This window comes from Syngnathus scovelli, chromosome 17 (genome assembly GCF_024217435.2).
Source record: "Syngnathus scovelli strain Florida chromosome 17, RoL_Ssco_1.2, whole genome shotgun sequence".
In the NCBI taxonomy this organism is placed as follows: domain Eukaryota; kingdom Metazoa; phylum Chordata; class Actinopteri; order Syngnathiformes; family Syngnathidae; genus Syngnathus; species Syngnathus scovelli.
In genome coordinates this window covers 1,913,994-1,938,454 of record NC_090863.1, presented here as the reverse complement: position 1 = coordinate 1,938,454, position 24,461 = coordinate 1,913,994, and the positions used below count along the sequence as shown (strand labels likewise).

At 46.2% G+C, this 24,461-nt stretch overlaps 1 protein-coding gene across 2 annotated transcripts; it reads left to right on the top strand.

Annotated features, from left to right (window-relative positions):
- Window positions 1–103: 103 nt before the first annotated feature.
- Window positions 104–23,221, top strand: pax3a (paired box 3a). Of its 2 annotated transcripts, none has more exons than XM_049746823.1 (9): window positions 104–364; window positions 484–719; window positions 1,443–1,572; window positions 1,682–1,828; window positions 13,086–13,285; window positions 14,040–14,205; window positions 14,375–14,598; window positions 19,679–19,942; window positions 21,789–23,221. In XM_049746823.1, exons 1-9 carry the CDS (start codon window positions 280–282, stop codon window positions 21,840–21,842), a joined length of 1,506 nt encoding a protein of 501 aa, XP_049602780.1. In that variant the 5' UTR covers window positions 104–279; the 3' UTR covers window positions 21,843–23,221. The 2 variants fall into 2 exon arrangements, with proteins under 2 accessions (XP_049602780.1, XP_049602781.1); XM_049746824.1 differs by having other exon boundaries at window positions 21,286–23,221.
- Window positions 23,222–24,461: the final 1,240 nt, after the last annotated feature.

The window sequence follows — 24,461 nt, the reverse complement described above, 5'->3', positions numbered from 1 at the left end:
TAACCTGTTGAAGAGAGCAGGCAAGCGGTCGCACTTCTTTCGTTTTATTTTATTTTATTTATTTATTTTTTTTTTTTGGGGGGGGGGGGGAGGGAGTGGGGGGGGGGATTAAAAACGAGCAGAGGCAGCACTTTGGAGCGAACTTTTTTGATTTTCTTTTTGGTGTTGTTGTTGTTGTTGCTGTTGCTGCTGCTGCTGCTGCTGCTGCTGCTGCTGCTGCTGCTGCTGCTGCTGCTGCTGCTGCTGCTGCTGCTGCTGCCTGACAAACGGGCAAGAGGCATGACAGCATTGGCAGGAGGCTTAACGAGAATGATGAAACCCGGTCCACACCAGAATTACGCACGGGGAGGCTGCTCCCTTGAGGGTAAGTCAAATTGGAATAAATCATCATCTCGGAAAAGATCATACATATTCATTCATCTTCCGAACTGCATATCTATACAAACTAATGGAAACTATTTTGGCTGACCCGTCCATCTTCAGTGTCCACTCCTCTGGGCCAGGGTCGTGTCAACCAGCTCGGCGGCGTATTCATAAACGGCCGGCCTCTGCCCAACCACATCCGCCACAAGATCGTGGAGATGGCCCATCACGGGGTTCGGCCCTGCGTCATCTCCCGCCAGCTGAGGGTCTCCCACGGTTGCGTGTCCAAGATCTTGTGCCGCTACCAGGAGACTGGATCCATTCGGCCTGGAGCCATCGGAGGAAGCAAGCCAAAGGTTCGCGGCAAATTAAATTCCTTATAGTTGAAACTTTCTTCAAATGGGTGTTAACTTCATTTTAGGAGCACAATAAAAAACAAAACAACAACAACAAAAAAAAGCCCGATAATAATGTATTATTTTAGTGTTCTTTCCCTAAACGGCATTTTTGAAAAAAAAGTCATGCATTTTAAAAATGCTACATAAAGAACGTGTTGCAATTGTTAATATATTTTCCCTTTTAAATATGATTCCATGTTTGTAGGAATAAGTGGAAGCACAAATAGCACTTTGAGGACATGGTGGATAAAAAAAGTGATTGGTTTTGTTTTCCTTCTATTATATAGAATAGTTCAAATACGTCCTAAAAAATAAGCATGTTTTGCACGTGAGTGCAAACGGCCTAAAATGTCTAAATAAAGAACGATTATTATTCCTTTCTTTTAGTATTATAACAAGGCATTGAAAACGATATATATATATATATATATATATATATATATATATATATATATATATATATTACGAAGAAATACAAGCTCCGCTAAGAAAAAAAAGCTGTATATAAAAAGTGATCCTTATATTACAAGTAATTTATACACTAGTACTTTCGATTTACAGAAAGACACACCATATACATTTTTTTTTTTTTTTGCCCAACAGCATTTTTATGAAGTGTTGAATATAAAGTGACTGTTTGTTTCTTTGTTTGTTTCTTTGTTTCATTCCTTCCTCATAAAGCAAAGTGCTTCCCCAGAACTGGACAAGAAGATTGAAGAGTACAAAAGGGAAAACCCGGGAATGTTCAGCTGGGAAATTAGGGACAAGTTATTGAAAGATGGCATCTGTGACAGAAACAGCGTTCCTTCAGGTAAAAAAAAAAAAAATCTCTGCAATTAATAGTTTGAGAAAATTATTTCTGCTTTTGTAATGTTTTTATTTTTCCTTCAATGTTTTTTTTTTTCTCCCCCAAAATGAAGTGAGCGCCATCAGTCGCGTCATGAGGTCCAAATTTGGCAGTTTGGGTGATGATGACGAGGAGGATGGTGACGAGGTGGTGAAGAGGGAGATGGAAGAGAACGAATCGAGGACTAAACACAGCATCGATGGTATCCTGGGTGATAGATGTAAGTCGATTTGTTTTTTGCTTACATTTCTGTGAGTCCGTTTTCTTTCATACAAAAATGCACTCGATCACTTCTTGTCAATCCATTAAAACGCGCCTCCTCCGCGGCGGGGAAAATCTAGAACAAAAGTTGCGCAATTTTTAGGACTGATGATATTTCTCAAAAAGTAAAGCGAGTAAAAGAATGCTTGGTTTTGAGAAGCATCAAGCAAGGTTGGGTTGGATTTATGGAGTGGAGCCAATCGGCACCTGTTGACTTAAGACCTGTTGCATTATTGTCTTTTCGCTCGAGGAAATGGAGACTCAATGGAGTTAATGATTCATGACAACTGACCTATAAGATCGCGTGCGTTTACGCACAGACGAGTCAACAAGCTAAATTCATTAGAATTCCGAAATCGGATGGATGGATGTTTGTGTTATTTACTGAAAGTGATATAAAAAACCCAACCGGTGATTTGCGGTCAATTTTGCGCTTTCAAATTGCGCATTCAGCGCTTTTGTCACGGCTCTGAGCGAGCGCAAGGAATCTCTGTCGTTGCGACTAGATTAAAACCCCAACCTTTTCTTCTTCTTCACTTTCATCTCCAACGAGAATTGACCCCCCCCCCCCCCCCCCACACACACACACACACACACCCACTCGTTTTTTCTTCCAGCCTCGGGCGCTCACATTCACGCATTATCTGGTGGCAGGCACTTTGCATCCCTAAACGTCTCCTAACAGGTCCTATTCAGAAATGAATTTGACTACATTGTCAATAAGCAATCTAAATGACATATTTATCCTAAACAAAAACGCTTTGGAAAATATTTTAGGTTCATTCAAATATCAATACAATATAAAAACATCTGGATAATGACGCAGTGTACGTGTTATATAATGTACTTTGTTGTTAATCTAAGATCACATTTACCTTAATTTAAGACTATTTGTTCTCTTATTTCCTAAATGTATTTTCTTTAGATAAAATCAAAAGTGAATGTTACAGCATAAACCCTCAAATGTGGAAAATCAATCGTGACAAATAAGAATAAAGTGAGCATCTGCGTTTCATCAAATCTTGAGAAAATATTCAAAATTCACAAAATATTTAAATAAATAATACTATTGCTTGTCAGTGTTTCTAATCCAATGTTGTATTTAATTTTGAATATTTTTAGATAGATAGATAGATAGATAGATAGATAGATAGATAGATAGATAGATAGATAGATAGATAGATAGGTAGGTAGGTAGGTAGGTAGGTAGGTAGGTAGGTAGGTAGGTAGGTAGGTAGGTAGGTAGGTAGGTAGGTAGGTAGGTAGATAGATAGATAGATAGATAGATAGATAGATAGATAGATAGATAGATAGATAGATAGATAGATAGATAGATAGATAGATAGATAGATAGATAGATAGATAGATAGATAGATAGATAGATAGATAGATAGATACTAAATATTGTGCAGTGATAAAAAAGACTACAGTGTAAAAATAATAATCAAATGGTGCATGCATGGTAAAAAAAAAAAACATGACATCAAATTAATATATGCCAATATGATAAAAATGTTGTTTGTTGATGAACTCGTATTTTCATCAAATGGGTGACATCCTACAAACAGCTCACATGCTTTCCTCCCATTCATATACAGAACAGCAGTAGATCTTGTGTCTCTTTGTGGAAGTAGTTGTTGTTTTTCCCTTTTATGGCTCCATATTAGAATGTGAAAAGGCAGCTTTCGGGAGGGAGGGGACTGGAGGAGAGCGTCTTCTGGCCAAATATTGATTAAGTAGGTGTTTGCAGAGGCCATTGTTGCGGCGCTGAGAGGCCTGTTGCTCTCTGCCCCTTTCTCCTCCGGCGCCATTGTTGCCTTTCCTTAAGTGCTCACATCAAAGGTGACTGACTTAGGTTTAGATTTATTTGTCTGGGAAAAGGACGGCAAAAAGGTTTGGGAGATGTGCCGGTCGGTCCGTTCGGGTTGCCCTGCCTGGGGTCTGCATGGCATTCGCAAGCGGGGCTGTAGAGCTGTTGTTTGTGTTTTAGACATTAGGCGTGGGCAGAATTTCAACTCCAGTGAGTTGTTTGCGTCGATTTAGCGCCTTTGAGCACAAAGCTTTTGAATTCACTGTGACGTAACCTGTTCAAGTTCATCCATAAATGTGTTTGTACGTAAATACATTTGGAGATAATTGTGGAAAATGACTGGGAACTATGTAGCGCTAAATTACGGAGCTGTCTTGCGAGTTATTAGTTTCCCGTTAGCGCACGTGGTAGCTGGTGACTAGCGATGACCGCACGCTAATATGTTAGCATTTATACCCTGCTTTTCAAAATGTACAGATTTTGCAACAACTTTTCTCTGCGCTGTGTCAAATATGGAAAGCATACGTATTTATTTTCACTTGACAGTGACTTTAAGTGATAGCATCCTCACTCCTGCTTACTACTGTTTGCATTTGAGCCTCATTGAACAAATGGAAGCAGGCCAAGAAAAACAAGTCGCCCGCCACTCTTGCAAAGATCCATTTATGGCAGCAGGGGAGGAAAAAGAAAAGCTCAGAAATGCAGTCAAAGGGATAACTTTTTCTTTTCAAGGGAGTCCTGCCGTGCCACGTTGAATGAGGGCCCGCTCGCCCGCCCGCTTCTTTCAAACGCGCCATGGTGAACGCAGTCAACATGTAATAATTGCTCTCATTGAGGCACATTCCAGCAATCGGCCGCCATTCCGCAGCCTCAATTGTGCAGCAGCGGGGCAGGTCGGCAGCCCCGAGGGCCGGGAGGAATCCAGCTTTGACAAAAACATGAAAGATGGCAGCGCTAAGGAGCCGACCGAGCGGGACTTTGTTTGTGTAAAAACGCCGACTCCCCAGCGCGAGGTAAACTCGGAGCAAGCCAGGCCAAACCCTAATCCAATTGAAAAGCATCTGACAATATAAACAGCTGCCTTTTTCCAGTAGGGCCGCAACCTCGTTAAGGGGTGATGGTGTTTCCACGCTGAATAGTATGTTTGAATACGGGATCTTTAGCTAGACGGGAGGCTGGGGGAATGTCTCATGTAATGGCTACAGTTCCGTTTTTGCTCTCGGGGCAATAATAATGGGCAACTTTAGAATTGGACCTCACTTTCTGCGTTCATACGGCAGTTGTTGTTTTTGTGTCAGTTTTCAGCTTTCATGTTTGCATAGTGAAATATGTCGGACAAATTCCATTTATAGGCGATTTCCAGCAAACTTGGGCTTCACTTTGAGGATCCTTCTTGCTGTATGTGGTACAAATACTGTGTAGTAAGGCCCGTCCGTCCGTGCGTGTACTGTATGTACGCAGAGTGATGGAATGTCTTCCCACTGTCCCTCCTTCTCTTAACACTTTCATCAGAATTATACTCAAGGCTCCCCCCCCCCCCCCCCCCCGAAAAAGAGAGAAAGCAAATCCACTCGAGCTGATCTGCAACTGAATGCGACTCCATGCTTCATTAAAGCCTCTTTCTCTTTTGGCACCGGCATTGTGATCCTCCCAATATTAATTCAAAGGACAATTAATGAATTCAGGCCAACTTTGAAGTAATGGGCCGGCCGGCCGGGGTCTCGCCCTGTGCCGGCCCCTCTGAGCACTGATGTACTCTCCTCCGCATTCTCCCCACTAACCCCAGAGACACCGTGAAGTGGCTGAAAGAGAAACTATGAGCAATGGAAGGTGGAGAAGAGGAGCCCCTCTAGAAAAGGAGCTCTCTATTTGCAAGCAAAACTCTGTGATGGGGAAGATAAAGGAGCGGGAAGAGAAAAAAGGGGGTCGAGGGGCGAGGAGACTCTGTAAAGAGGAGCACAATGGGATAGTTAATTGACTCAAGCCAAACAGCGTTGTCAATCACTTAACTTTGTTTAGCCTCCCTCCCTCCCTTCTTTTTTCTTTTTGCCCCCATTTTATCATTGGGCAGGCACATTATGGACACGCCAGCACGGCCGGATCCACGTTTTGAGTTTTGATTCAGTTCCTAAAGTAATTGTTTCAGGAATACGTCGGAAGGAACGTGGACGCTGAAAGTCGGCAGCCTCAAATCTATAAAAGCTCTCATTGTTTCCATACACATGAGCCTCCCTCCCTCACTCACTGTGGGACTGTGAGGGAAAAGTGCAGGAATGTGAAGGTTGCTTGGAGGGTCAGCGATGAGGTGATCTTTGCGGCAAATGTACGCCAGAGCTGTGAAAAGGTCATAGGCTAACCGAGGGTCACTTGACTGTTAAAACTATCAGGCCCCATGGAGGAGCTTAGAATAATGTTTAGGGAAAGGCGGACTACTGCCCGCGCCGCATGTCTCTTCTTGGACGGCGGGAATTTGGAGCTAAAATAAGATCCAAATGACTGACTGTGGCTTGTGCACATGGTGGAAGGACTGAAGACAAATGAGCCCCAAAGCAAAAGTTGCGCTGAGCAAACGGAGTACAGTGACTGAAATTTTAGGTTGGACTTCGTGATTGAATTAGCATTAGCTTTAGCTTGGTTCAATGACAAGAGAGAGAATCTGAGCAGGGGTCAAAGTTGACATTTTGAAATCAAACAAAAACATCTCATCTATTGATATATTCATTCTCAGCATGCAGTATTATCAAGACACATTTCAATTGTGTGGAGGGATACAACTCTTTCATATACTCTGGAATGTCATGTCGCTTTTCAACAATTGTGGCTGGCTGGCTGGCTGGCTGGCTGGCCGGCCGGCCGGCCGGGGTTCATTGCAGTTGGTTTCCATGTGCACACTATTCCTGAACCCATTCACAACCATTGACGGCTATAGACGTCAAAGATCCATTTGAACTGGGCTGGCAGTCAATTAGTTCAAAGTGACATCGCCAGCAAGTCATGCATATTTCAGTGTTTTTTTTCCCCGATCACTGTGATCAAGGTTTGTTTTGACAAGACTGTTCCTCAAACTGTTCAAATAGACTCATGTACTCACTCATCATGTAAACGTCTCATGATGTCACCACTTTGATGTGGTCGTTTCAGATGGTCTGTCTCACGCAAATCCGAGCGAGCGAGCAGGCTAGTTAGTGCCCATCTGAATGGAACATGCCGCCTGTTGCTGGGCTCGCTGCCGCTTGCTTTGTCCCTGCCCCGAGGGTGGAAGTATCACCGTGAAAGTGTCACCTAACGGCACCGCAAGTGGAACCAAATAACAAACGGCACGCACCGGGCGCGCATAATGCCCATTGGTGAACTTTGTTTGTCAGCGATGCATCTTTCAATGTCGCATCACCCGCTAGCTCTTTGTAAAGTGCCAGCTGCCTTGGGGCTTATTCACTCCATCTTTTTATGTCCATCACCATCACCCCCTCCTCTTTCCCATGCAGGCAGCTGCAGGTTACTGCATGGGGGCTCTTTAGCAAGTCAAGTGAGCAGCCCACTCACTCCTATTTTTACACCCCCCCTTCACTGTTAACCCCAACTGAGCCCATAAGCTGTCAGTTGACTATTCTTTTCCTCCCATGCATCTGCTCGCTCCGGCTCGATGTGAGCCTGCCAATACTTTATTCGGGGCGCCGACATGAGCTGCGCTCTGAAAAGGGCCAGATCTACTTCCCTGGGCAAATAAGCAGTTCATTTGTCTCCTCTGCCCTTTGTTTTGCATTGGCAACACATGTCACAGACTCAATTACCTTCTCTATTAACAACCCTTAGAGGAAGGGCAAGACAAGGCTGTAAAGTGGCCCATATGCTGCGCTTCTCTTTTCCTTGCCATCACCATCACCATCACATTTCATTCGGCTCTCACTGTCCACCGTCCTTTCTGTACCCGATTCATACCGGATGCTTGCTTTCCTAATATTCTGAGCATAGAGTAGAATGGAAAGCCTCTATTGCCATTGCATGGTGCAAATCCAAAGGGAATTGCGGTACAACTCCCTGTTTGTGTTGTAGGAAGTAGACCAAAAAAATAAAAGATAAAAATTATATTGAAATGATAATTGTGAATGGCAGTAAAGATGGTCAATACACTTTATATGTACATGAAGCAGATTCAGTAATATGTGACGTGCAAAATGTGCTATTAACATGACATTATTGATAATACTTTTACAATGCATGGATAAAAGAGCCACTATCTTAATCTAACAAACAAAAGGGCATTCACTCACTCACTCACTCACTCACTCACTCACTCACTCACTCACTCACTCACTCACTCACTCACTCACTCACTCACTCACTCACTCACTCACTCACTCACTCACTCACTCACTCACTCACTCACTCACTCACTCACTCACTCACTCACTCACTCACTCACTCACTCACTCACTCACTCACTCACTCACTCACTCACTTATTTATTATTATTGTATTTATTTGCCAGTGCAATGGATTAAAAATCGCTATTCAAGGATGGCAAAAATCTCCTGAACAAGAAATCAAATTCAGTTTGTACTTTTTTCACAAAAATCAAATCACTCAAAATGTTACTATTTTTGTCCTGCAAACAATTTCAAATCTGCCCTCAAAATATTAGCACCCAGTTTAAGCGCAACCTACATGAGTATGCCACGTAGTGGTTGTTGGTGATATTCCAACTTAAAAATACAGATTTATTTCTTATGATTTACTATTTGTTGGACGTATCAATGCTACAAGTGCAGTTGCAGGAATTGGATGGTCCTCAAATTAGCCTCAAGAGATAATCTCCCCCGGCCTGATCAGTGTTGAAGCGTCAGTGGTGGCTCCGTAGCATAATCCGCCCGCTATATTGAGCCCTGACAACCTGCCATGGTGCTAACCTGTTGAATTCACCCCATCCGAAACATGACTCGAAACATCTCCGCTATCAATCCAGTTGTTGCATGCCTGTTATGAGCCCATTAACCCGCATCTTATAAATGTCTGTTTTCTGGATCATTCTCCGGTAGCCCCAATTTCCGCCCACTCCCGCAGTAATAATCTATCTTTCTATTAAGATTCTTGTCGGAGCCACAGCCAAACTGTGAGCGAGCGGCCGTGAAGTATTTTCAGCTCCCCAGAGCTTTAGCTCCAGCGTAAAATTTGATTTGGGTGTTTAAGTAAGGAGGGTGAGGGAGGCCTCCCTTTGTGTGTTTAGTATCCTCTTCTGTTGCTTGTTATGGGGAATGTGTGGGAACAAATTTGCAACTGCGTGCAATCCAAAGTGGCCTCGTTCGGAAGGTAGGCGACGCAGCGGGGGGAAAGCTCGGCGCCCATTCCCCGGCATCTTCAGGTGCCACTGGCCTACTCTCCCGTTTAGCTTCACCCCCTCCCCCCCAAAATCCCATGCCCCTCATGCAGGGGATGGAGGGGGTGCTCCCCCTGCTGTGCCCCTCTGCATCCCCCAGTGGCCCTTCTTGGACCCCTTTGTGGCCCAGCCCTCCCTTCCACTCTTCGCCCCCCCCCCCCCCCCCCCCCCCCTCCACTCACTCCCCTGCTGGGCAGGTGACAGGCCCCTGAATGCGGGCCCAGGCGTCCCTGATGGCTCCTACAGATGGAGCGTGGTAATCGGTCCAATAGAGGCCTGCCACAGGCTTTTCCCTGCGAAGATACAAAGGCTTGGCCACATCGTTTCCACAAAAAAAAAAAAAAAAAAAAAAAGACGGTGAGTGAGAGAGGAAGAGTGCCAAAGAAAGCGCAAAGTAGAGGATGACAAAGGCAACACTGTCATCCACCATTAGGGTCCCGTCTGTGACCGAGTGTTTTCCCTAGTTTCCAATGCTAAAAATAAGGAACCAGAGGGGGGGAAGAAAATGAAAAGGCGACATTGAGGCAAAATCCACCCCCATTCTACAGTTAATTTGACATACTTTATGAGCTTCCCTTCCCTCCTCCAGGAAGCCATTTTGTGCCATCCTTACGTTTCTGACTTTTGCTGCTAATTAAGGAACGTTGCAAATCCCCACCAAAGCAATGGTCATGTTTAAAGAGTATCAAGTGATGCTTTCCCAAAGGTCGCATCAACAAACCCCAATCTCATAGTCCGGCAGTATTTGAGCATCAAGCATGTGCTGGTCCTCATATCACTGTGTTTCAATTTATGTAATAAACATGATTATTTTATTTAACAAAAATAATTCAAACTCAAATAGAAAAAAAACCCCATATTTTTTGTTCATAAAACAAGTGAAAAATGAAGAAAACTTGAAACTACATTTTACATATGCAAACTAACAAAAGCAAACTAATTAAAGCAAAAAAAAAAAGGTTTTTCTTCTTTGTGAATTCATTTAATGAGTCTTTGGGCTTGATTAACAACAACAAATTTGCGTGTTTGTTATGGCTGGAACGACTTCCTATGGCGTGAAGTACTATGTGTCTTCATTTTTGGTTCATATATGATAACATTTTCTTAGCTTTAAGACTTTGGGCTTACACAATGCTTATCACATTGTTTTTATTTTATTTTTAAAGGTCAAAGGTAAAGACCCAATGATTGTCACACACGTCTGGGTGTGGTGAAGTTTGTCTCTACATTTAACCCATCCCCGAAGGGAGCAGTGAGCAGCGGCGGAGCCGCGCCCGGGAATCATTTGGTGATCTAACTCCCTAATTCCAACCCTTAATGCTGAGTGCCAAGCAGGGAGACAATGGGTCCCATTTTTATAGTCTTTGGTATGACCCGGCCGGCCGGGGTTTGAATCCACAACCTTCCAGTCTCAGGGCGGACACTCTACCACTAGGCCACTGATAATAACGCAATCTTGAAGTGCACCCCCCCCAATTAAAAACTAAAACGTGTCACGCCCGTGCCACTTCGCTCAGCCACACCCCTTTCGTTACCGTAATGTCTGTCACCTGCTTCCTCTTGTTACCCTGTGTATTTAAGCCCTGCCCGTGTGTTTCTCCCTGTCGGTGTCTACTGTTGTGTCCATTCCTGTTCGTGCCCAGTGTTCCTGTTTGTGTCATCTGGTTTTCCCTCGGTCTGTCGGAAGGCTCACGGTCAGAATTTTAATCTTGTCCAAGGGGACTTCATGCCGGTCAGTCTGTCTGTTTTGCTGGCCGTGAGTCTTCCTCCCGTCTGTGTCGTTCGTTCCCCACCTGCCTCCCTTCCAACTCCTTTTCCCTGCAATAAATCCTGGTTCAAGCTGCATTTGGTCGCCCTGGCTCAACTCATTCCTGACAGAAGACACCGACCATCACAGCGACCAGCGCTTGGACCAACCCTTTGCCGGCTCCCGCAACTGTTGCATGGTCGCCAAGGAGATGAGTTCAAGCGACGCAAGATGCACGGTTGCCCCCCCCCCCCAAACAGATCCGACGGCGCGGATGTTGCGGCCGCCACTTGTTCCGGCGGCGCGGATCCAGCGGCTGTCACCGTCGGCCTTCAACGGTGCATGACGCACGGCCGCCCCCCGACCCAGTCCCGACGGCGCGGATGCTGCGGCCGCCACCAGTTCCGGCGGCGCAGATCCAGCGGCCGTCACCCAGTCGGCTTCAACGGCGCATGACACGCGGCCGCCCCCCGATCCAGTCCCGACGGCGCGGATGCTGCGGCCGCCACCAGTTCCGGCGGCGTGGATCCAGCGGCCGTCACCCAGTCGGCCTTCGGCGGTGTGTGACGTGCGGCCACCTCCCCATTTCCTCCCGGCCCATGTTGGACAGTCTTGGATTTTTTTTTTCTTTTTTGGGACGTCGGGAGCCGTCCCTTGTGGGAGGGGTACTGTCACGCCCGTGCCACTTCGCTCAGCCACACCCCTTTCGTTACCGTAATGTCTGTCGCCTGCTTCCTCTTGTTACCCTGTGTATTTAAGCCCTGCCCGTGTGTTTCTCCCTGTCGGTGTCTACTGTTGTGTCCATTCCTGTTCGTGCCCAGTGTTCCTGTTCGTGTCATCTGGTTTTCCCTCGGTCTGTCTGAAGGCTCACGGTCAGAATTTTAATCTTGTCCAAGGGGACTTCATGCCGGTCAGTCTGTCTGTTTTGCTGGCCGTGAGTCTTCCTCCCGTCTGTGTCGTTCGTTCCCCACCTGCCTCCCTTCCAACTCCTTTTCCCTGCAATAAATCCTGGTTCAAGCTGCATTTGGTCGCCCTGGCTCAACTCATTCCTGACAAAACGGTTACTAAAACTAATCAACGATTACGAAAACTAATAAAAAAAATAACAAATGACACATTAAAAAAACTAAACCCCCCCCAAAAAAACAAGACACCCCTCTCTGAAAGCAAATTAAAATGAACCATAAAAACAGGCTAAAAACTAAATAAAAAAAACTAACTCTAATGAACATTCCCAAACTATTTAAGCTATGGCAATAAAGACCTCCTCTCAGCATCTTATGTTTCTTCAGACTTCCCAGGGCCCAAATCCGTGCGTAACGCCTGGTCAGATGCACACTAGCAACCGGCGCAAACATTTCCTGCTTGGCTCCGGAGGCAAGGAGAGATCTCCGCAAGCCCCTTTCCCCTCTCCATCGTCTACGTCTGACTCGGCACTTTTTAATTAAAGCTTTAAATGTGGCCGAGCGACCGGACTAAAGTGAGGAGTGAGACCGGGCGGGAAGCAGACAAGCCTCAAGCGCTTGGAGTAACCTTGTCACTTCTAGTTTGGCAAAGTGCAGTGAACCCTCCTCATGAGCTTCAAGGGGTCCCTCCGGAGCGGATTCGTTCTCTCTGGAGTCCATCTGTGTTGGTCGGACACATTGTGCCAGACAGTGTTCTTTGAGCGAAAGCCTGCAAAAGCTGAGACGCAGCAGATGCATGTTTGGGACTGAGAAAGAGAAGTGGGACTGACTGCACACGTGTAATTGGGGACAATAGCCGGCTGTCACGCTAGTTTGCCAAGCCTAATCATTATTTAATAGACGGGTCACCTCCCCCCACAAACAATGCAATAGTCTCCGTCCTTTACTTTAAGGCCTTCATTGATTCAAGTCTTCTGCCGAATTAGACCCCAAAAGCCGTCCGTCCCTCCGTCGCCCGCCCGCCCGCTCTCTCGGGCCTTCGACTGAACAAACAGATTAAGAAGCACCTGCGAGGGGCCGAGCACCCTCAACTCCGGGACCCTACGCTACGGCTAAAACCGGGAGAGACGCCGTGTCCCGGGGAATGGAAACCCCGGTGAGATCTAGTCCCCTTTAATCCGTGTTCAAGCAATCTCCGGCTTTTGATCTCCTTAGGAACCGCCCAGGAGTTTAAAAGAAGCAGGGGAAGACAATTTAAAGTGGCTCCGTACCATGCGCCGCATTCACCAAAACCTTTTGTCTGGGATCTGGCTTTTGTGTGGCGGGCGGCTGAGCGCTCCTCCGTAGGACTCCTCTAGTAACACTTTATTTGTTTTCCAGCCAGTCACTCGGACGAGGGCTCCGACGTGGACTCTGAGCCGGGTCTGCCTCTCAAGAGGAAGCAAAGGCGCAGTCGGACCACCTTCACGGCGGAGCAGCTGGAGGAGCTGGAGCGGGCTTTCGAGCGCACGCACTATCCAGACATCTACACGCGGGAGGAACTCGCTCAGAGAGCTAAACTCACCGAGGCTCGTGTTCAGGTTAGCGCCCTCCGACAAAAAAAATCGCCACTGTCAGGTGATGAGTGGCTCTGTCATGGATCATGCGGGTGTTAAACGGCATTGGGATGTTGCCACGCATTCCAAGACGTGTTAAGACCTCAAGACCTCGACCCCGCATTAGTCGGGAAGGTGGCGGGGGGGTGGGGGGTGGGGTGGGGGGGGGGGGGCGTGGGTGTCCCCAGACACGTAGAGAGACACACACACACACGCGCGCGCACGCACACACGTGCACACACACACTGCATCCACTGTATGTGAGGACAGCTTCCTATTTTTGTCAGCGGCGATGTAAAGATCCCCAGAATACATCACGGCTCGTTCAGATGGTGTGCTGATACAAGCGTTAACAGCTGGAACGGCCCTCTGGCTTTATATGAACCCGGTGACTCGCCGCAGTACACAAAAGATGTCTGTGGTTGCACTGCACACTCCTCATATTAAGATCTCTATCAGTTTGGCTTCTTGTAATGGCACAGTGAGGCTTTATTTTTACTTGAAGTGCTGAAAAAGTCAATTTTTCTTTCGTGTGGTCAACAGATAAATCAGTGTTTCTCAGCCTTTAGTGAGTCAAAGCAGCCATTTAGAAAAGCCTCATGGCACACCATCATATGAAAATGTCACCAAAATTATGAAGACTTGGTTTCTGCAAAATAAGGAAAGGAGAAAAAAAATATATATATATACATAATGTGTGTGTGTTTATTTTGATATTTATTTATTTGTCTACTTTCAGGTGTGGTTCAGCAACAGAAGAGCCCGATGGAGGAAGCAAGCGGGAGCCAATCAGCTGATGGCGTTCAATCACCTAATCCCAGGCGGTTTCCCTCCATTGGCCATGTCAGACCTGCAGCCCTATCAGCTGCCCGAAAGTCCCTATCCGGCAACTTCAATAGCCCAAGGTAAGGCTTTGCTTGACAAGTTCATTTTATTAGGTGCAGCTGCACATCCGATTTGGTATTGGATTTCTTCCATTTTTGTTCTATTCTGCGCGTGTGAGTGACACTCACCGGCAACATTTTTATAATCCACTTGGATGGTTCTAAACTGTGTCTCTTTGATTGCAAACAGCAAGCGAACAGCCCAGCATGGTGCATCGACCGCAACCTCTGCCGCCCACGTCCGTGCACCAGAGCGGGCTCAGCTCCTCGTCCAGCGCTCAGGACGCAGGTTCGGCGTACTGCCTGTCGTCCGGACGTCACGGCTTCTCGGGATACTCGGACAGCTTCGTGGCCCCGACAGGACACGCCAACGCCGTCAACCCCGCCGCCATCGGCAACAGCCTCTCACCTCAGGTCGGTTGGTGGGCGGGTGGGTGCACGCGTTATTTGCCAAGACATTGATGAGGTCCTTGTTGGCATTGAAAAAGGCCGAATTTCATTTATGTTCATCCAGACGGGTTGATGAATTTGCAATCCGGCCGGCAAATGTCACTCTCCAAGGCGACAGATACGTATGAGTGTGCATAAGTATGGCTTTGGCGGGTGACACAAATCAAAACTGAAAAGACAATTATGACCGATTACACAGTCATCAGGCTCCATCAGTGGCTTCCTACCGGGCCCGAAGATGCTCTAACAGGCGGAAAACGAGCTTTTAGCCTCCACAAAGGGTGGTCGGGCCAAGATGCAATGCATGCTGGGTACTACGTAATTCCCATGAGGGACAATCTCAACGTCCTGTCAGAAAGCAGATAAAAATAAGTGCCTGAGGCCAGCTTGCTACCAACCTGAACGCATGAGTTTAGATGCAAACATAAAAGGGTGTCTTTAATTCATACGGCCGCCCACCTTCCACTGTGAGGATGCGATAGGTTCGAAATGAAGAAGCAGGTGTTGCCGCAAAATGACTTTTTGCCCAATTCATTTGCCATTGTTGAAAAGGTGTGCTAAATCGAGCACACTGTTGCTTCGCATCTGAATCTTTCACTATTTGTTCACATTTCTGTGAGACTAACATCAATTCATACACTCGCGGGGTCACAAAGCGAGGGGAACGTCAATAAAAAAAAAGGCCAAAGGTTGTGCGGCCGGCCTACTGGCTGGTTTCAGCATTAACCTTTAGCGGGCAGTGGCAAGACGGCGTGCCAGGAATGTCAGTCTGGAATTGCAATCACACATTTGCAGAGTGTCTTAATTGAAGCCAATGAAGTCATCTAACCCGTTGTAGCGCGGTGTGTAATTTATGCAAATGATTCACTTTGTTGGCTAATTTCTTTTAATTTGTATATTCATCCCAGCTGTTTGAATGCATATAGCAACGCGGCATTTCGGATTAGGAAACAATTAATTTCCTGATTCGGGCTAAATAAGAGAGCGGGAGCGATTACGTTCAATGACATTGAGAGTTAATGAAGACTTTTGGAACTTCACAACCTCTTTTTTTTTTTTTTAATGGCTTGTTTTCTGGGTTTTCAAAAAAGAATAACTTTTTTTCATATTTGTTCAAATAGTCACCCGTATGACCCATTCGGTGTGTGGAAAAAAAACGGTCCCCACCTCTTACGTACAAGAAACCGCCGCACTCGAGGAAAAACAACCAATCAGAGACAGATGGTGATTTATGAGTTGTCAGTCAATTGTCAGGCACAGTTTACAGATCACATTTCAAAGTCAAAGTCAAAGTCAGCTTTATTGTCAATTTCTCCACATGCCAAAGACACACAAAGAAACCGAAATTTCGTTCCCCCCTATCCCACGGTGACAAGACATGGCTCACAATAGACAAACAAGTAAACAAGTATAACAAAAGTGTGCTGAATAAATAATGAATAAATAACACAACAATAAATAAATAAATAAGAGGAGCAGAAAAAAAAGGAGCAAGTGCGCGTACAGCAGACATTCCCGAAAATAGCGCAACAGTGCCGCACGCTACGCAGAAGGGGGTAGCGAGTTCAGGGCCCTAACAGCCTGGAGAAAGAAGCTGTTGGCGAGTCTGGTGGTGCGGGAGCGCAGGCTCCTGTACCTCTTCCCAGAGGGCAGAAGGTCAAACAAAGAGTGAGCCGGGTGACTCACATCTCTGGCAATCGAGGTTGCCTTGCGGGCGAGATGGGAGGTGTAAATGTCTTTCAGGGAGGGGAGCGAAGCACCAATAATCTTACCAGCCGTATTCACTATGCGCTGCAGGGCCTTCAAGTTCTGTTCACTGCAGTTACCACCCCAGACAGCGATGCAACTGGTGAGGACGCTCTCAATGGTGCCACGGTAGAATGTAGACAGGACTGCCTGAGGAGCACATGCACGCCTGAGCTTCCGCAGGAAGTACAGGCGGCGCTGAGCTTTCTTTGCCAGTGACGAGGTGTTTGCGGACCAGGAGAGGTCCTCACTGATGTGCACCCCCAGGAACTTGGTGCAGCTCACCCTCTCCACCACAGCACCGTCGATGATCAGCGGCAGGTGTGTTGTGTGACCCTTCCGGAAGTCAACAATGATTTCCTTGGTCTTATTGACGTTCAGCAGGAGGTTGTTGTCCCTGCACCACGTGGTCAGAAGGTCAACTTCCGACCTGTACCGAGTCTCGTCGCCATTCGTGATGAGACCCACCAGAGTCGTGTCGTCAGCAAACTTCACTATGCGGTTGTCGCTGTAGGTCGCAGTGCAGTCATGCGTCAGCAGGGTGAAGAGCAATGGACTGAGCACGCAGCCCTGGGGGGCCCCCGTGCTCAGCGTGATGCTGGCGGAGATTTTGTCGCCAACACGCACCACCTGAGGCCTCTGACAGAGGAAATCCAGTATCCAGTTGCAGAGGGAGGTACTGAGGCCCAGCTCGTCGAGTTTGCGGATGAGTCGCTGCGGCACAATGGTGTTGAAGGCAGAGCTGAAGTCCACAAACAGCAACCTCACATATGAGTCCTTTCTCTCCAGGTGGGTGAGGGCCGAGTGGAGGGCAGAGCAGATGGCATCCTCAGAGGACCGCTTGGCACGGTACGCAAACTGGAAAGGGTCAATGGTGGGGGGGAGAACGGACTTGATGTGCTCCATGACCAGCCGCTCAAAGCACTTCATGATGATGGGCGTCAGTGCCACAGGGCGGTAGTCATTGAAGCAGGACGGTGCAGGTTTCTTCGGCACAGGAACGATGGTCGCAGCCTTGAAACACGAGGGGACGATGGCCTGCTGCAGGGAAACGTTAAAGATGTCCGTGAAGACACCCGACAGCTCCCCAGCGCAGTCCTTCAGCGCTCGACCCGGGATGTTGTCAGGGCCCGCCGCCTTACGGGTGTCAATAGCGGCAAGCGCCCTCCTCACACCGTCGGCAGAGAGGCGCAGGGGCTGCTCGTGTGGGGGGGGGGGAGTGGTCTTCAGCGGGCAAGTGCTGTTCTGGGCGTCGAAGCGAGCAAAGGAGCGGTTAAGATCGTTCAGCAGACGGACGTCGCCCTCACAGCTCCTCGGCGCGGGCTTGTAGTCCGTGATGGGTTAGGGTTAGGGTTCAGCGGGCAAGTGCTGTTCTACTTTCTAATGTACTACTCTCAAGTCATATAATGACAGCTTTTACAACTATGAAATGTATTTTCATTTGCAAACCCCCACTTTAAATCTCCCTTATCTGCTTATCTGAACGGCAGCTTTGTGAGTTAGCCAGACTTGTCGCTACGTCCGTCAGACTCGCATGTTCCGTTAACTCCAGATATGGTCATATCAGGACCAAGTGGCTGATGTGGATAAGGTGGACTTTTGATGAAGGAGATAGTTGTCCGAGAAATTAGAGAGTGATCGCTGTCTCCGCTTTAGCTGCATAGTCCCTCTGCTGATCTGGTGCATACCGACGCAATCCGTTCTCACCGAGGAAGCGAGCGGCTAGGATTTGCACCCCACTGAGAACTAATCTCCGGAACAACCTTAAAACAGACACGCCATCGCCAACTGCTGCCGGAGAAATGTCGGACCGCCGACGCGTACTATTTCCTAACACTAAACGACCACTTGAGAATAAAAGTCAAGCAATGCATCTAATCTTTTTTTCTAGACACGTATCATGAATCTATCCATATAGTATGCACATAAATACCTTACGCTATTAGAATTCTGTATGAACAATGTGTACAGTCCAAATTGTTTTACTTCATTACATGCTGTTTACATTCAATGTGATGCTAGCAAAAAACATTCCAGGTCCGAAAAAAACGTGAGCAAAATAAATGTATGCTTGAAATTCAACAAATCAACTTTAAATCAGACAAAACCCTGAGTGAAAGTATTGTTATCATGTGATCATCTTTAGGAGTTAAATAAGGTTGAACTTGAATTGACAAGATATGAGGTCTGATCAGTCACAACCTGCATGACATCGAATACATCAGTCATGATCAGAATATATATACGTGCCAGCTGGCGGCCATTTTGGTAAGCTTCATTTTCTGCATTAAACAGCCTCATATCGTTGTCATTTATTATTTCTTCTGTGTTTGCATTCCTGGCCCTCACCTTTTCTTTTCATTGCACAGACTATAGCGCTTCCCCTGTAAGACACCCCCCCTTTTTTTTTGTTTTTATTAAAAAAAGACAATTTCATGACCTTGTTTTTCACACAAACCTGTGTGCAGCTGTTCATGATGTATCACCATCAAACTGCAAAGAAAATATGCACACAAGTTGCACTGCGGGTTCGACACATTGGCGACGTCTCACACACGCACACTCACGCACACACACAGACATGCGCGCACGCACACGCGCACACACACTCACACACATGCACGCACACACCACTACCCCTCGTTCCCACGTACCCTTTTGGCCTCTAGGCCTCACAAGGACACGGTGATTTTAGGGCATCAAAAGATTTTGAAAGAGGGCGTGTCTTTAAATAGACACACCAGTTTGAGCGCAGACGTAAACATAAATTTAGGACACTTGAAAGTTGCAGAAATGGCATCTTTTTCTATTTTGTGGTACAAATACTGAACTAGATTAGACTAGAAACGCTTCGAAACAGAAAAAATACTCTAAAAAGCATAATTTTTGTTGGCTTATTGCAGTGAGTATCTCATTGTTATGTATTAGTCTCTCTCTTTTATCGCCATCTCGCTCTCGATCTAATCGAACGCGACGTTACAAATTGCCCTTTTTCCAAGTCTGAGGGCAGGTATTTACTGGCAGTCCACTTGTGGTGAAAACATATTGTCGCCTTGCCCCATCCAGGAGTCTGAGCGTCAAACCCTAACCTTCCTATAGCAAGCGATAGCCGTGGGCTCCCTTGTCCCCTCGTCAGTGGAGCGGAATAAAAAGAAACCATATGTATGAGGTTAGCCAGCGCGGTCTGATAATGAACAATGACTGCGCCTCCACTTCTCGGAGCCCACCTGAGTAGACTTGATTGAATGTCTTTTCTTCTGTCTTCTAATCCCCCTCCTGGTTCTGCTCTCCCCTGCAGGTGATCGGCCTTTTGAACCCAGGCGGAGTACCTCATCAGCCTCAGAGTGACTTTGCTCTCTCCCCTCTGACTGGAGGCTTGGAGCCCAACGCCGGCATGGCCACCAGCTGTCACGGCTCTCAACGACTGGAGGCTTTACCGGGTCTAACCGGCATGCCCGCCCTGCCGAGCACTCAGTCTTACTGCCCGCCCACCTACACGTCGCCAGCCTACGCCGTTGACCACCATCCGTCGTACCAATACGGGCAATACAGTCAGAGCAAGGTAGGCCGGCCTGAAGTCTTTTTTTTTTTTTTCCAACAGTGGAATGGGAAAGAATAACACATTTGTATGAAAACCAAAGCAATAGTTCTCATAGGGAATCATGTAAATCTAATGAATGGGTCACAGAAAGCCATTTACAAAAAATACAATTTAGGGAGAATAGCTTAACATAGGCGGCTCGGTGGCGCACTGGGTAGCACGTCCGCCTCACAGTTAGGAGGGTGCGGGTTCGATTCCACCTCCGGCCCTCCCTGTGTGGAGTTTGCATGTTCTCCCCGGGCCCGCGTGGGTTTTCTCCGGGCACTCCGGTTTCCTCCCACATTCCAAAAACATGCTTGGTAGGCCGATTGAAGACTCCAAATTGTCCCTAGCTGTGAGTGTGAGTGCGATTGGTTGTCTGTCTCTGTGTGCCCTGCGATTGGCTGGCAACCAGTTCAGGGTGTCCCCCGCCTACTGCCCGATGACGGCTGGGATAGGCTCCAGCACGCCCGCGACCCCCGTGGGGACTAAGCGGTTCAGAAAATGGATGGATGGATAGCTTAACATACAGAAAAGTGTAACATGTCAAAGTATGTTCTCGCACCCTCTATAAATGTATCACATTTGAAATTCATACAAATTTGAAACTTGTATTGACACAAACAGCATTCCATTTCTTTGAATACATTGATGCATTGTCTTTTATGCACGTAAGCTGGTCTATTCATTAATCTGCGGCTCTGTTGAGCAATTTGGTATAGGATTTGGGACTAACGTAAACCATGCTAATTGCTTCTGATGAGTGACCGTCTCAAATGGGCTGGCCCTGTGCTGAGATTACATGTACATACATTGTTGGCCCGGTTACCTCCGTTTACATTACGCTCATCAAACCAGCCAGAAAGGAGGCACTTACCAAAATGTGTGTTTGGCAGGAGGGAGGGGTGCGTGTGGCTCCTCGTGGGGGTACATGGTGACCATCAGTGGCTACATCTTGAGCTCATTAATTTAGCCCGTCCTGGGAGAGATGTTGGGGCAGGAGAGACATATTTGTGAGGAAGGGGCTCTTTAACAGGGGGCGATTATGACCCTTGGCAGGCTCATATTGAAACCATGTGTCCAACAGGAGGTCAGATTTACTTATTGATCAACGGAGCAGAACTAGAGGGATCCAGGCGGAGGGTTAGCTTTGCTTTGCTTTGCTTTGCTCTACCAACCATCAAAGGGGGGTGGGGTGGGGGGGGGGGTCTCAAGAGTTCCCCAAAGCTCTGTTTTTATAGGACGTTTATTGTTCAACCCAGGACCTGACTTTTCCATTCTCACCTGCTCTTAAACGCTTTCCTTTGCTCCTTTCTCATCTTCAGGTGCCTTTTATTATTTAAAGCCACCTTCTCTTCAACACGGAGGCTTCCCTGCAGTTCTAGTCGGACTTAGCCGACGTCCCCTCTAGACCCCCAAGCGCCAAGCACCCCAAGGACTGCCACAGAGATGGCAAAGGGTTGCATCGCCGTGATGCAGCGTGTACTGATGGCGGGCGGGCGGGCTGGACGGGAATAATTAGAACCAAAGGTGCAGCAGCCTCTCCAGTTACCTCGTGGGTCTTGTCATGCGCCGAGGACCAGGAAGGAAAAGCAGTATTGGTGGCGGGCGAGTGGGCGGGGGTATTTTTAATACATTCAAGATTCTCAACTTGATTTTTGCAACCTGTGGCGGACTTTAGCTGCATTTCCAAACTGTGGGGCTCCAACGCAAAGGGTGGAGCCTGACACGTTGATTGGTCAGCATCCCATATAGACACCTCTTTTCCTTTTTCTCTCTGGGACAAAGTTGAGCGAGGATGAATGTATTTCTTTTCCTCGTCAAAAAGGCAGATGTTCTTCTGGAGGCTGACAACGATGGAAAAGACATAAATCTACCCTGATGTAGTTTCTCGTTGAAGACGGCTTAAACACACACACACACACGCACACGCACACGCACACACGCGCGCGCGTGGGGAAGCGCCACAGGTCGTGTGTGAAACGGGAAGAAGAGACGACCCAAAGAAAGTGCAATACCTTCATACCTCATAAACGAACGCAGACCACATGTGCACGAATGTGTCCTACAAGAAAGATTTTTTGTTTCGTCATTCGTTTTGGGTTGTGTGCATGGCCAATCAGGGGAACGTTGACGAAAAGCTGAGCTAAGCCAAAAAATGGAGGAAGAAAAGCATTTGTCTTCAGGAGAACACATTTGACACTTCTTTTCATTTGCATGTATTGAATTGATTTTGATCAGGATTTTTGTTCCATTCCTTATTTATTTAGTTTTGTCAAGTGCTCTGCGTCTTTTGTAATTATGTAATCGCAAGTGCTTAAGTCTTAAAACAATGTTCGTTATTTATGTGTTTTTTTTTCTTCTCAAATCATATTGTATCCTCTTTGTTTGGCTTCAAATGATTTTGTTTGAAGACTTTGTGTACAATGCAGCACTATTTACTATTTATAATAAAAAGAGGTCGTGACTCAATGAGTATTTTAGATGCGCATGCTTCCGTTTTAATTAGTTGTGCTGCTCCTCACGGAGTCCTCATCTCGGCCACCGGGGACAGTATGATACGACCAGATAGACGCAAATGAATAAATATCAGCACAACTCTTAGTAACAATATTTTAGTAAAAAAATGACAAAGGCTATTATAGTGCTAAAAATCTCTCTTGTACAGCATTTATGGTGACAGCGATCGCAATGTGTCTGTGAACTGCACAACTGGTGCACCCTCTTGGACCACTAAATCATGAATATATCCTATTTCATAACCACTTCTTTGGACAAATTCCTGCTCTCAAGGGGCTCCTTTGCACCCCTTGATGACTAAAGCAGAGTTGCCGTAAATCACCCGGGCGCCCACTGGCCCACAGACGCTCTCGGACATCAGTCACTGACATGGGCTGCACAGGGTTCAGAGGTTCTTATTGCAAAAAAAAAAAAAAACGTTGCGACCTCCGCAAAAAGCTGCAAATATCACTGGTGAGTTTTGATCACTCCCACATTTTTTTTTCTTCTCATGTGGAGGATTGAGGGATCAGGTGTGCAGCTGTTAGCGACATTCATTTGTCACTCTGCTAGTGTGGGAATACATACGCGGAATGCATTTGTTGTTTGAAGGCATTTGGGGAAGCCAATGTGCTGTATTCATTTTGTACAATAAGATAACCTTTTTTAGTCCCACAATGAGAACATTTGCCAATACATTTTAAGAAATGATATAGTATATTTAATAACATGCTAAATATTGAAATAAAATATATCTAAATATTTGTTTTATTATTTCTGTATTTATTTTTAAAGTAATCACATTTTCTCGATTTTATTTGATGCTCTTTATTATATGAAATAGACTCTCACGCTGTTTTATCATGTTGTCTTAAATGTTGCCAACTCTGCATCCTTCCTTTGCAGCTTGGTCAACCTGGAAAGAGAATTCCCGGCATCTGTGGTCCCTGTTCAAGACATTTTGAGTTATTCCTTGCCCTCTTGGGGGCTTTATATCAGGGGAACGACTTCATATTTGTCAACTGTGTGTCACATTTGTTTTAGGATTTTGCCTAAAGGCTGCCAAACCCATGTTGTCCAAATCTTAGCGGGGATTAGTTTTCTTTTATTTCTCAGCACATCTTAATGACAAAAGCATAAGCAAGAGCTCACTCCATGTGTAGTTTTCAAATGAATTGCTGATTCAAAGTAGAATTGCACTTTATTCAGTGCCATTCTTTTTCTCCCCCACCTTAGTGATAAACTTTAATATACAATGACCAAAAAAGTGCACGAGGGAAGCTTTGAGATAGGGTGTCAGTCAAGCGGCAATACACTGGAGACAACTTAACCTTTGACCCCGGCGCTCTTTGAAATGAGTAGACTACTTGACCAGAGGTGACAACAATCCTTGAGTCGGTGCGCCTTCCAAGCACCCAAATTGAAAGTTAAGTAAAGCGGACAAAGGGCTTGAAAAAGAAATGTTTCCAATGGGAAGGAAGAAAGGCAGCAAATGCTTTGAATCACAATGACAGAGTGGAATGTTGGTTGTAGACTCGCATTTTTTTTTTTTTTGCCTTTTCCTCAGGAAGAATTGAACCCGAAAAAGAATCAAAAGTAAGTGACGGGTCTTTATAGTATGATGTGTTTCATAGGAAACTGAGATTTATCAGTTTCTCTGGAGAAATGATCTACAGTACCTGCAGTAATATTCATCTTTTATTTTTGCAGAGAAGTTGTGTATGCCTGTGAGTGCTGCAATATTGTCTTTCCACATGCGTTGCGTCGCTGTTTATGTTAAAATTGCTTAAAACGTAATAACACATATGCAGATGCATCTATGGCGTTTCACAAGTTGCGTTAGCTTTAAACTAGAAGCACAATTATGTCGTTGTTTTAACCCTGTCCCAATCGTTCAACTTTAAAATGAACTATCCTTGAATTTTACTGCATCCAAATACTGAGAATGTATTGAACTATGTTTGATTAGGAATTCTGATTATTCATGTACAAAGCTATATAC

Coding starts and splice junctions, on each gene's coding strand:
- pax3a (XM_049746823.1), top strand. CDS start 280: ATGACAGCATTGGCAGGAGGCTTAACGAGAATGATGAAACCCGGTCCA. Junction 1,573..1,681: donor CAGAAACAGCGTTCCTTCAG/GTAAAAAAAAAA, acceptor CCCAAAATGAAG/TGAGCGCCATCAGTCGCGTC. Junction 14,599..19,678: donor GCAACAGCCTCTCACCTCAG/GTCGGTTGGTGG, acceptor TCTCCCCTGCAG/GTGATCGGCCTTTTGAACCC.